The sequence below is a fragment of the Nymphaea colorata genome, unplaced genomic scaffold, assembly GCF_008831285.2.
Source record: "Nymphaea colorata isolate Beijing-Zhang1983 unplaced genomic scaffold, ASM883128v2 scaffold0203, whole genome shotgun sequence".
In the NCBI taxonomy this organism is placed as follows: Eukaryota; Viridiplantae; Streptophyta; class Magnoliopsida; order Nymphaeales; family Nymphaeaceae; genus Nymphaea; species Nymphaea colorata.
The window spans coordinates 34049-47540 of NW_022204709.1; the positions used below are offsets into that span (position 1 = coordinate 34049).

The following is a 13492-nucleotide window of genomic DNA, read 5'->3' on the forward strand; positions in this document are numbered from 1 at the left end:
AAATTCCTCACAATGGCCTTGAAGCAACTGAGCTGATTCGTGAGTGGGTGGAGTCTTTGCCCAATCTCTAAAAGCTTGTCCTTGGGTTGAAGACTATAATCCGAAAGGCAAACTTGCACAAATCATATGAAGGTAAAACTGATTATCTATACAGGTGGGCTAAGCTCATATTGTCTGGTGCTTCTAACTGTCGCTTTCCTCAAGTTGCATCCTCTGGAAGAAATCAGTAGCGACGATCTGTTAGAAAACTTAGTGAAGTTTATCCGCAAGTTTCATTAATAGAGGCTGATCGTGAACATAACATCAGAACAGATAGTGAGGAGCGGATAAGCATAGACGTCAGTCTTGGTAAGTCCTTGGGATGGCAGAAATTTAGTTTAGAGAGTTTTTCGCTTTGGAGATATATTGAGTGCACTATAAAATTGGAAAGAAGCACTGCAAAAATGATTTTACTGTTTTTTAATATCCAAACACCTCGAATAAGAAAACAGGAATCATAAAACTTCTTCAATAAATATGAATATTTGTGTAATTGTTTCGGTTTGGAATTAATTATCGTAGAATCCAAATAAAATAGGGAAAAAGTCTTCTCCTATGCCAAGCTGACGGTAAACCTCATCTTCATGTTGGGTTTGTTTGACCATATCTGCACGGTAGCAGTTCCCCCATCAAAATTAAATTATTATAAAAATCACCTCGATGACTCATCCAAAAAACATCCTGCTGCTAATAATTGCTTCCCTTCTGCTCTTCTCTCGCTCGCAAGTGCTCAACTCGTGGGCCAATTCAGTCTCCACAGTCACCATGCACCCCACCTTCATCACCACCGCCACCAAAGGCCTCCCCATCACCGGCTCAGTCACTGTCCCCAACGACCAATCATACACAGTCTACTTCTATAGACCTAACCAATACTATCCCAATAGTCCAGCCTTTCAATTTTTCCAGTTTATAGGCAGTGATAACTTTACCTCTGCTCCTGTCGACACTACTGGACTCTGGAGGGTGGAAGTGCTGCCCACCAATCCGAATTAAAACTTTCTCATCTTGGTGAGCATAGGTAGTGGACAGGGAATGCAAAAGTATGTGGAGGTTGCACGCCGATAAAAATTGCTTGTTTCATACTTTCAGGCAGGAGAAAATTGTAATTTTACAGTTCAGGGTATTTCAGCAGAGCAAGCCAGAGAATATCAAATAACATGTATCATGGTGGACCAACTCTGAGTTTACTCGTAGAGATGTCCTTTTTAGCAATGCTGGAATGACGAATACATAATACTAGGTGGCATGTACTGCTCCTGAGGCAGGTTATTACTATATCTTTCTATCTGTCTCATAGTTCGTAATGCCTCTGTTTCCTAGAGTCCTCATCAACTATCAATCGATAATTACCCTTGTCCTGCCCCCTCTTCATACAAAGATGTCAACCAGCTCTTCCCTAACTGCGTGCAAATGGTACTGAATGCAGCCTATCCCTGCATAAACTATGACTACAACGCCAATGCCTGCACCCAGTGCCAGTAGAGCTACATTTTATAGAGTGGAAGCTGCTATCTTGGTGTGTAGTGTGGCTTGGATAGGTATTTTCACCAAGGAAGCTGCTATCCTGCCCCGGATAATTGCGAAACATTCAAACAAGTTGGGGGAGATTGCACCAAATGTAGTGATGGGTATGCATTGACCAACAGTGCTCAGGGATGGATTTGCAGCATAAACTCATATCAAACTTCAACAACTCCACCCAATGTTCAAACTTAACCGCCTTCAATTCCTCCGACAACTACGACCAACAGCTACAATGCATCATCAAGTCAGACAACTTTAAGCTAAACTTCATCCATGACCAATACATCATCATCAAATCAATATAGGGCACCTAATGCTTACACTCCCACTTCCACTCTAACATTCCTCCTCCTCCAGCTAAACCCATCACATGTGAGTAAGGAACTTATTTTTCTCGTGGGCTTTGTGTACTTTATCCTCCTCATTGTAGAGAATTTGATCCTGTCCAGCTTATCTGTACCGCTTGTGCAAGCTCATTTACCTTAGACCCTTCAACGCTTAACTGCATACTTATCCAAGTAAATTGCCCTCAATTTTACACCAACGTCGGCAAACATGCGTTCCTTACCCCAGTAACTGTAATTCGACCAATGCTTTTGGCAATTGTACAAGTTGCTTCATCAATTACAGTCTCGATAGCAGTGGCAATTGCATTCCCAAATCGTGTCCAGCTAGACAATATCTCTCCAACAATAAATGCCTTCCTGTTGATGAGAACTGCAATGAGTATGACCAATACGTGGGAACTTGCCTTTCCTGCCTAAATTTCTATATCTTAGCATCGAATGGCACTTGTAACCCCCCACAATACAATCAAATGGTCAGCAATGGCTGTCGTCCTCGCCAATACCGTGCTGGAAACACTTGTATCAACGTAGACCCCACCTGCGATCTGTTTGATCAATTCACAGGCTACTGCCTCTCCTGCATCGACAAGACTCAGCTGCTAGATAAATCCACTGGTAAGTGCTACGGCATTACTGATATCTGTGCAGATCGATATTACCTGAATCCAATCACAAGGACATGCCAACAGGTAAGTCCCTTCTGCAATACCTATGATCCAGCTACTGGCTACTGCTTCACCTGCACATACGGACTTACCCTTTATCGTGGCGGTTGTGTGGTCCTTACTCCATGCGGAAGCAACCAATACCGAAACCAGAATGGGATTTGCACAGACGCTGATCCAAACTGCGACGGAGTAGATCAAACAACAGGAGTGTGCTTAGGCTGTCAGCCAGGTTTCGACCTTAATCCTGGAGGAATCTGCTGCTACACTCAAAACTACCTCCTCAATCCAGCCTGCAAGGCCTTCCTTTCAGCCAATTGCATATCCCAACGACCAGTATTCATGAACTGCCAGCAATGCGTTGGTGGATACGCCCTGCTCAATGGCGCGTTTGGGAAGTGTCTTAAGAAGTATTGAGCAAATACTCTAATTTTATATCAAAAACATATAAAATTTATTTTTTCCTGTTCATATCATTTGAAGAGAATAGTGCAATCACAACCATTTGATGAGATCTGGACCAGATCTGTCCCTCACGTAGAAGTGAGTCCATTCTTTGGAGTTCTTGATGACTTCTTATGTCTGCTGTGGGATCCTGCTTGTGATTTTTCCCCACACTACGCAGTCGTTGAGGATCAAATCGTCGTATTTGGACCAGATGGTGTATGTGTTGGTTCCCTATTTCAGCGTTGAGTTGTTGATTTCGCTGAGGAACTTGGACGGCCTGTTGTGGGGGTGGATCCTGGATCGAAACCGTCAATGTTGCTGCAGGTGGGCAATAGCACCTGGCCTAAGCAGGAATTCAGTCCCAGGTTGGCGCCTGCAAGACCAACGAATGCCTTCACCTTTGCTGTCAAGTTAGCACCCACGTTGTACACTCCTTCTTTCTAATCCTCTGCGCTTCCCCCCTTGACCACCTTACGACCGATGCTTACTCCCATCGAGTGGCCGATTATGTTCACCTGGGTGGCATTTGTATAGGCAAGGACTGCTTCGACAAACGCCCTCATACGCTGGACGTACTTTTTGGCGTGGTTGTTCTGGTAGGCAACAGTGTAGTTGGCTGGTCCCCATGTGGTGGTGTAAAGCTCAGCCTTTGAGTACCCCTGAGAGCCGAAGTAGGTGGCAAGCTCTCTGAAACCGGTCTGCCAAGATAGATAGCCATCTTGCGTGCCTCTTCCGAAAGCCACATCGCTGTTCCCATGGATGAAGATGACTGGCAATTTAGTCAGTCGTTCAGAAGCTGAAGACTTACCTCCGTATGCACCGCATTTAAGGTCTGGCCTATCGAAACCCCAGCTAGCGTAGTCTATGCTAAGATAGAATGCATACTGTTGGTGAGGAATTGTTGAAAGTGGTCGGTGAAGCCGCAAGCAAGGTCAAGAGCAGGAGCAGACGGCGGAAGCGTTGTCTGCAGGTAGTAAATGAGGGGAAGTAGAGTGAGTAATGCAATAATGGTCTGTTTGAGCATGTCTACAAGCTTATTAATCTTGCGTAATAACTGTTCAAAAATAGTATTTGATGATTGCCATTTAATATCTTTAATTACAAAAATTGCACTGGAACAGTTATCCATAAAGAGCAATAAATTCGAACAATTAGAATGGGTGAAATAATGTTGGATAGAAAGATTGATGATTATACAATCCGTTTATCTAATAAAAGATTAAAAACTTAATACATACGAAAATGATATGAAAATAATAAAGAAACTTTAAGCTAAACTATCAATTACTTCCAAATTCAATCTTTTACTGAAGAAAGAATCCATTTAAGCCAATTTAGCTAATTAATTAAATTTGATAAGCAATATGTATAAGTGATTGTGATCAATTTTGGTTGTAGTACCTGGGAGGCGCATAGCCATTCTGATACTGTTGATTGTTGTAGGCTGATTGGGATATGCCTGGTTGGAAAACTGTTGATTGGAGTATTGTTGGTTGGGGTAATAGTTGGGAGGAAGGGGATTCAAGCTGCCTCCATAAATCGGGTTGTTCTGATTTTGCAAGTTCATCATCGCCAACTGCTTCAACTTTCTGAACTTCATCGCTGCCAGCACATGAAGATGATCGCGAGAACAGCCAAAGATCCTGCCACCCATGAGCCAGTGCTTACTCCTCCACAGGAAGTATTATCCAAAAGACAGCTATTGTAGAAACCGCAATAGTAAGTTCCAGATGGACTGTAGGTGCTGCAGCAGTAGAGGTTGCCACCACTGACGCAGGGATTGTAGAAAGTTGTGTATGAGAGACAATTGGTTGAGCAGTATTGAGCAGTGAGGATGAAGAGGACGACCCATGAGGTCAAGGACAGGAGACCAAAGACGAAGGCTCCGCGGAAGGGACCGTAGCTGAATGCGTTGAGTTTGGCTGAATCATGTTGGAGTATAGTAATATTATAGATGATTAAAAATCTAATGATTTGGTAGATAAAGAATCAAAACTATTGATCATTTCTGGGCCCTACATATGTCTGGAGTTAATGCTATAATAGCATACGCATAATCGAATCAATATGAAAGGTTTGGTAACAACATCAAGAAATAGCATCATTAAGTTTGATTATCCTGATAAAATTTATCATTCACATACTATTATGAATACTGTTTGTACTTAAATCTGTAAAGGAGAAGATATTTATTAGTTATTGATGCATTCTCAAGAAAAAAATTGATAAATCAGGACTGCACAAGTAAAGGTAAAAATATTTTAATTTCGGCTCCATACCAATGCCTGATGTGTTCTTTAAAGTAAATCCTTTCTTTTTCGTATCAAACAAGTATATTTAATAATATTAGTTATTTATATTTTCATGGATGATGAGCCTTAAAAACTCTAAAAATGAGGTGGGATTGCAATCTCTTAGGCTTTGGTCATTCTATGCATGATCTTGGTCGCATTAATAAACATCAACGAGTATAACTTAATCATTCAATTAGTTTTATGCAACCCTTATTCACACTTTTCCTCCTTGTCCTCGTGACTGCCATTCCAGGTGACGGAATCTAGGGATGTGATGGCCATGAGAGCCGTTTTTAGCTTTCGGCACAGTAGCCACTCCTCGTGGCATCTGTCCCCAACGGCAAAAAATATTCATACGGTAGGATATTACTCAATTTAGACTATGATGGAAGGAAATTCTTTGTAGTTCCGTAAAGGGAAGCGCTTTCGAAATGGGCGAAGCCTATGGCACCCTCATGAAGGATGAGCTGAAGGTGATGGTGAAGCGTTTCTACGAATGGGGAGCCGGCTTGATCGCCCACAACGTAACTAAGATTAGCATGCTTCCCCAGTGGCTGAGAACTAAATTGGAAGCACTGGCATAGAATCATCAAAAAATTACTTGATTTGAATTACATCATCACTAGGAAGTACACCCCCAAACGATGGGATGAAGAGTTCAAAGGAATCGCCAAGGGATCAGGCATCCCCGTCAAGACGTGGAGAAGGATCAATCTTGTCCCTGAACTGCTGAAGGCCTCCTGCAGCATCGGCGGATGGTGGGGACCAGCTACTGAAAGTGGACAGCTCATCCAACTCAGAGCTCTCGATTGGGATCCACAATCGCCCATTAACCTGTTCCCCATGATAACCGTTTATCACCCCTCTGAAGTTGGCTCAGTCCCCTTTGCAACATCGGATGGGCGGGATTCATCGGCAGTCTCACAGGATATTCATCAGCCAAGATAGGAGTGTCATAAAGACTAAGAGGCTCTTCACCAGAAAACATGACTCGTTTCGGAAAGCCATGGAACTATGTCTTGCGTGATATTCTCCAATTTTCAAAGACGATTGACGATGCCCTGACACTCTCAAGACAACAGACAGGACCTGTTCAGTTTACTTCGGAATCGGCTCCAGCGTCAACAACACCTACAGACTGATTGAATATTCCGAGAAGGAGCTGAATATCTACGACGACACTGACTGGCACTTCGGCGAGAGCCATCCCAAGATGGAGGGCATGATCTGGAAGGCCTACCACGACGATAAGACCTGCTTCAAGAACCACTTTGTCCCCAAATACGGCAAGATCACCCCTGAAGATGTGTGGAGATATGCTGCACCTCGTGCCACTACTGGAGATTCTCAGGTGGTGGTGATGGACTTCGAGACTAACCACATCTACGCCATGTATCCCCACGCAGATACCAACGAGGTTGGCTACAACAGACCCGCCATCAAGATCGACCTGACGCCCTATTTCAACCAAAAGTGGTGATCCATCTCGAAACCCAAAATCTATCCCAAATCACTAAAATTCAACTATTTTTGATGATAGATCATTGGCGTCATTGCTGCGGCGATACATTCCATTTTCCTCGCTTTCCCCTTGTAGGTGGCGAGACTGGCCATCCCGCTCCAGTTGGACCGCTCCACGTTTTTGAGGTGCACCCGCCGCAACATGCACAGATAGATGAAAGAGATAGCAGCCAGGATGAAACAGGCAGCGCTTCCCACGATGAACTCCGTACAGTAGTCACTTTCCTCTAAACAACCCGAGCAACTCGCAGGCAGGTTTTCCTTGCTGCCCGCGCAGCAAAACGATTTGCCATCGTACAGGCAAGGAGTCGGATGAAGCGTATCGTTTGTGCACTATTGAAGACATTCGGTGATCGTGAAGTAAAGAAGGCCAGCTGTACCGCCGAGGAACAAAATGAAGGTGACTAGAGACGCCTTGAACTTGCCGGAATCGTAGTACTTTGATTTCATTAATTAATGATGTCGAGAGGAGTAAACTCAATTCACAAAGGGTGGGAGAATATTATCCATGCAAAAGGATAAATAATCAAAGAGATATTAGGAAAAATGACTCATATGTGGCCGAGGTTTCTCAGGTACTCATCTTTTAGTTGCTTTATGCTCTTCTCAAGGGGTGAGGGGCCTATTTATGTTTTATCGAAATTGAATCCTATTTTTGATTCCGTTCCGGGCCTCTTCTTCATCTCTCTTTCCACTTATACTCGTTTTCTCTCCAGCTCGATCAGTTTGAATCTGCCAGCCACTTATTTCTACTTCATCAGTAATTCGTTTTCCTTCATTTACCATTAGTGATTACGTGAGCTCATCTCCATCTACCTGGTTGCTAGCTTTACACGCTAACCTTGCAGTTCTTCCATAAGCTTTACTCTAGCTTCTTATGCCTTGCGCTGCCTTAGTAGGCCTTCCTATCGCTCTTGCTGCAAACGCAATCTTTATTGCTCCAATTCCATTTTTTTGAGCCTTACTTGAGACTATCCCTCTGCTAGCTTACGCTGTTTATCCTCATACTCTTCAATCAACAACCTTTCTTTCTTGAAATATTTTTCCTCTAACTCTCTTTCTCTCCTGTATAATTTGGCTTCAGCTTATTACAATTTTCGTCTTTCCCTATCGAGCTAAGCCAAACCACGTTGTCTTTCCTAGCGAAACTCCTTTTCCCTAGCCTACAATTTGGCGAATAACTGCTGCACATGAGTCTATTTTTCATTAGCAAAATCAGTTATCAGTTTATTTTGGTTGGCTCTGGTCTGCATGCTCTATTCATATTGTGCACCCTTGTTCCTAAGTTCTCCTCTGCCTTCTCCAGAGCTTTTATGCCTTCCTCCACTTTGCGATTTACTTGTTCTAGCTCTCGTAATTATTCTGCTCGTTATCCCCTCGCCTTTAGCTGCATTTCATAAAATTCTTTCATTTTTTAAATTTAAAAGATCTTAAGCTATATCTTGCGTGCTACTTCTTCTTTATGCATCTCCTTGAGCCTCTCCACCTCTCTTTTATGAGTCTCTTGTTCTTCCTTCAGTATCTTTTATGAAAATTCGCGTTGAATCTTAAGCTGTTCCTCCAGCATCTTCTTAAGTTCGCTCGTATCAGCCACCACGTTGATCTGTTTGGGTTAGGTAGCGTAGATAACAGGCTCTCTCTTTATCTCCATAGTCTTATCAAGGGAAGCATATGTGGGAGGAGGCGTCAGGTTAATTGAAACGTTTGGCTGGGGATGGGATTGTGGCTGTGGAGCTGAAAGATTATTGAATTGCTCTACCTCTTCCTTACGCTTGAAGTCAGCATTTGAGGTTACAGAACGGTTATCATCGTTACGACGACTTGCTACTGATCGGCTATCGTCTCCCCTGCGCGCAATCGGAGGTTTCATGCGGTTAGGCGCTACTACAGGCGGTGCGTCGTCATCATCGTCGTTCCAGTAACTGTCGTTCAGCTTTGCCTGTGGCCTCCTCTACTGCTTCGGCGACTCGAATCTCACCTCCTTCGACTCTGCACGCTTCTCTAGAAGAGGAGGTGGTGGCGGTGGTGCAGTTGGCTCGCTCTGATTTTTAAGCAAGTCTTCGAAGCTCATCACTTCCTTTCTCGTCTATTTGTGTATCTGCAGCAAGTTGGTCCTTGGGGGAGGCGGCGGAGGAGGTGGGGGAACAGGAACGCTTGCATTTTCTATCGACTTGGTGGAGTTGTTTCTCGCGAGTGGCTTAGTGGTAGTCCTTGGCGCCTTGCTGAAGGTGGGAATGTAGGTGTCTTCTTCGAGGACATCGTCGAGGCCTATCTAAGAGCGGTTTTACCTGAGAAGTCCATGTTTCTATTGAATTATAACAGTCGGTATGTAAAATTGAGTGATCAGGCCTCGATGGTCTTGCTCCTCGCCTTGGCGTTGGTGTGACTGATCTGCAGGTTGATCATCTAAGCCGCCAACAGCCTGTTCATGGAATTATTCAAATCCTTCCTGTCGCTCTTTCCGTTTCTTTCCTTCTCAAATAAACGCCGAAACACCACGAACTGGTTGCTAATGGTCTTGTCGAATTCCTCCTTTCTGGGGGCTGCAGTCGTGGTGGCGCCCAATGCTTCTGGTTTTTCGTATCTGGTAGTGGCTCTGGTGGTGGTCCTGCGAGTCTTTAAATAGCTGCAACTGGTCTTCGGTTTCGGCTGGTGGATGTCCACAGTGATGGGAATATCAAAGTGGCACCGACGGATCAGCGATTTATTCTTGTTTAGAGTATCAGCGTGCTTCGTTAGCTAGCCATAGGGCTTCACGAATTTGCGATGGGTGCGGTAGAACTACTGATAGACAGGATTGCTGTTCCCGGCTCGACTGTAGTCATAAACTGGCACTTGATACTTGTGCGCAGAGTGAAAGATCCTTCGTACATTCGAAATTACTTGTTGCGGTATTGTCGGGTCTAAATCTGCGTGAACTCTGCGTGTTCTTTGAGGTTTTGGGAGATCTAAGAGGAGTAAGTGTAAATTTTATTGCGCTGGGGGTCTTCGGGGGGTTATGAGAACTTGGAGAAATCTATGTTGCTCTTATTGAAGTATTCTCTTTCCATAGGTTTTATTTATGTTATTATACGATAGTACCGGACATAAAATGAGATAACTCCAGGATTGAAGTATATTTTCACATAAATGTTGGATCCAATTGGATTTATCAACCAGATATTCATCATCTTGGGCTCATACAATCCTCGAGAAAGATTTAGTTTACTTCGTATGTGTCTTTTGTGTGTAAAATGTATTAAATAAATCAATGTGATTGCAGACGATCATAATACTGGTTAGCCTTTTCATCTTCTCCCAGACCTTCATATGCGACTGCAATTTCGGTGATTGTAGCATAGTACATTTGTCCCTTCTGTTGTCCGTAATACTCGAGTGCCTTGCCGTAGACTTCGATGGCTTTCGTGTAGTTTTTAAGAGCAGAGTAACATTTTCCTAGGCCGAAAGCAGAATTGGCGTATGTGCCTTCCTTCAGGTTGTGCTTACTGCATATTCCCACTGCTTGCTCATAGTATCTGATTGCCTCATAGTAATTCCCGTCGTTTTCGTAAATGAGAGCAATGTTGGCCAGTACATTCGCGCAATCAATGCTGTTTCTTCCCTTTTCCTTCTCGATAATGGATAAGCTCTGCTTGTAGGCTGCCAGACTGGAGGAAAGAGAGCCTTCCAAGTTGTAAGTGGCGCCGAGGTGGTTGTAGACAGTGGCCAAGTGAATATGCTCCTTCCCCTTCTATTTCTAAAGTAGCGAAAGTAGCTTCTGGAAGTGTTTAATAGACTCAAAATAGTTACCCTGATGTTGGTAGACCAATGCCAACGCCATCAGTGTCTGTGAGTATTGCTCTGTAGAGCGTTTACGGATGATTCTTGGAAATTGAGCAAATTTTTGTATATTTAAATGGATCTGGGGAAATTGCCTCGACGGTATTAATCTCTCCTAAGTGCTGCAGTGTCTCCACCACATACTCATCGCGGTTTCCCAACACTTTTGTCAGTCTTTCAGAATACTCCAATCTTTCAACTGCTTGGATGTAGTTTTTCTTCTCATGTGGATCTTGCCAATAACGTAGACTGCACCTGCGTAGTTCTTCAGAATTTATCTTTCCTCAGGAGCCAGCACTTTCGTCTACGCATGCTATATAAGTTATCCATGCTTTTCCTCTACAGTCCTGCAATAATGCAAACCCTGCTCAAGTGATTTATCGTAATTTCCCAGCTGGTAGAGGAAATCTCCATTTTCTTTTCCCGATGAGGAGAAGGAACCACTTTCCACTTGTTGGGTGGTCGACTATGGCCTTAAACTGAGCCACTTCAGCAGCAAGCATCGATAACTCCAGCTATCCTCCTTCAACTTCAGTCCTGTCTATTTTGAATGGCAAATTTTAGATGAAACGCTGCAGGTTTAGCCTTGTATTTGCGTAGTTGGTCTTCTCTTTGTAGTCAATCTTGCAGCAAGGGCCAATATTGTCCTTGACGAATGCAAGAGCCTATTCCAAGAAGAGGTAAGTGAGTTTTTCGTTGTATAGTTTGAGATGTGTGATGTGGTTGTAGAATAATGCCCTGCGCAAGTGGTCAAGCTTCGCACTGAATTAGTTTTGAGCCAATTTATAGTTAAGGACCAACTGCAGTTCTGCAATGGTTTCGCCCATGCGAATATGCAAGACCACATCACAGCTTTTCTCTCTCAGTCTGTTTCGGACAGAAAGTAGCAAGTACCTCTCTTGGGGATCTCTGCTTTAACTCTTCACAGCAACTGTTCAGAGCGTCGATGCTGGCAAACATACACCTTCCTCGAAGAAGGTCATCTACTCCGAACTCAATGCTCTCCTACAATTACAGGAAAATAGCATTTAGGCGTTGCTTGTACTGCTAGAACTCCTAGTCGGTGTACTGGTCGATAGATAGATTGGGATTGACATCGAGTAAAAGCTATGCCCTGTGGCGCACGGAAATACCATCTAAAACTTTTTCTTTGACACGCTATATTGCCCTCCTCTTCCTCATCGACTTTATCTTCACACCTGTTGTAAGGTCGGAGCCTGAACGTGAGCAAACATCTTTGATAAGGCGAGAAAATGCTCCGCTGTTACGCTGGGCATCTCTAGCACGTGATTGTATGAAGTTTAGAGAAGCTAGATTTTTTTCTCCCTTGGCACGTTCTGGAGGTTGAGAGTCTTCGCAGGATATTAACTCTTGCCGACTCGGAAGGAGGGATGCTTAAGCAGCAATTAATCATCACCCTACAGTGAATGGGAATATGGATTGTCTTTGATAAGTTTGGAATGGTTGCAACAAGAGTATCCTCAATCTCTTTGATGCAGGCATTATTAATCTGCTCCATGCGCCTGCAAGAGGTGAAGAGATAGTTGGTCAGGAAGCAGAAGGCCTTGTGATTGTACCTGCACTGATACTTAACTGCCTATGTAACTCGAGCCAATCTTCACTGCTGAGATCAAATTTAAGGTTGAAGTAGCAGTGCGTGTAGCGACTGCCCTCCTCATCGCATTTCGGCTGGATGTAGTCAAGAATCTTCAGAATGTTCTTGTTGGAAAGAAAAATCTATTCTCTCAAATGCTTCCATTCCCCACCCAAAGATTCAGCAAACTGCGTAATTCCAAACGGGTAGCCAAGGCAGTAGCATTTGTACCTTGGCTTTGGTTCTTACTCAGTGCCAAATACTCAAATATGATTGAAAGCAATTGCTGGGTTTGCTAAAAGTTAAGATGGGATTTCTTGCTCTCCGCCAGCATTGATTCAATGAGCTGATGGTCCAAAAGTACAGAATACACCTATTTCGTGCTTAGCTATTCGCTGATCTGAGAGAAGAAGTCGCCAAGGGACTTGTAGGGCAGGTCGATGACCTACGATGGAGAGGTCTACAGGAACAGATCTCCAGTTTCTTCGATGGGAAGCAGAGCGTTGGGCTGTCCTCCCTCGGATGTTTGGGGACAAAGTGAGGGTAAAGCTGCCTCAACTTCTTCCGGTTTATGTTATGAGCTGTGCTTGGACTCGATCTTTTGCAGCTTATCATGGCGTGAGTCCCCTCCGTTGGTGGCATGGTCAGCCATTACTAATCTCGCCTTTATCTTGGCATGCGGATCGTTGGGGTCATTGGACAATTTGAGTTTCAGTGGCAACCTCATCTTAAACTCTTTGGAGTTGGCGTCTCCCGATACGATGAAGCGTTTTGCGTCTTCAGCAGTCAATCTGACTACGATAGTGCCGGCCTTGCGTTGGGAGGGAGTGCCATTATTCGGGCTAGCTTGACCTAGAAGCCTGAGGTAACATGTGAAGGGTGATCTGCAGACATAGTTGCGGAATACAGTGATTATAGTAATAAAACAACTAAAAATCAGCGCATATTAACCGCAAGTAGCACCAGTGCAAAAGAATTCCAGGTTAGACTCCTCCACAAACATCATCATTTAGATTATTACAAGATAATGGGATTGCCAGTGGAGGCGCTTTTGATGAAAATCATATTAGGATATGTTTAATCAATCCAAATGACATAATTGATAATAAAGAATATCTAAAGTCCATGATCACGTCAGTGTATATTGGGGTTGGGGTTGGGGTTGGGGTTGGGGTTGGGGTTGGGGTTGGGGTTGGGGTTGGGGTTGGGGTTGGGGTTGGGGTTGGGGTTGGGGTTGGG

General features: G+C 43.9%; 2 protein-coding genes across 2 annotated transcripts; both read right to left on the minus strand.

The window, feature by feature from the left end:
• Nucleotides 1-3465: 3465 nt before the first annotated feature.
• LOC116268295 (uncharacterized) lies at nucleotides 3466-4679 on the minus strand. The gene is made up of 2 exons (XM_031650008.1): nucleotides 4427-4679; nucleotides 3466-3794 (listed from the first exon to the last, which is right to left on the minus strand). The coding sequence occupies exons 1-2, from the start codon at nucleotides 4677-4679 to the stop codon at nucleotides 3466-3468; spliced, it is 582 nt and encodes a 193-aa protein (XP_031505868.1).
• Nucleotides 4680-10087: 5408 nt separating this feature from the next.
• LOC116268296 (uncharacterized) lies at nucleotides 10088-11936 on the minus strand. Its single transcript, XM_031650009.1, has 3 exons — nucleotides 11859-11936; nucleotides 11554-11664; nucleotides 10088-10570 (listed from the first exon to the last, which is right to left on the minus strand). The coding sequence occupies exons 1-3, from the start codon at nucleotides 11934-11936 to the stop codon at nucleotides 10088-10090; spliced, it is 672 nt and encodes a 223-aa protein (XP_031505869.1).
• Nucleotides 11937-13492: the final 1556 nt, after the last annotated feature.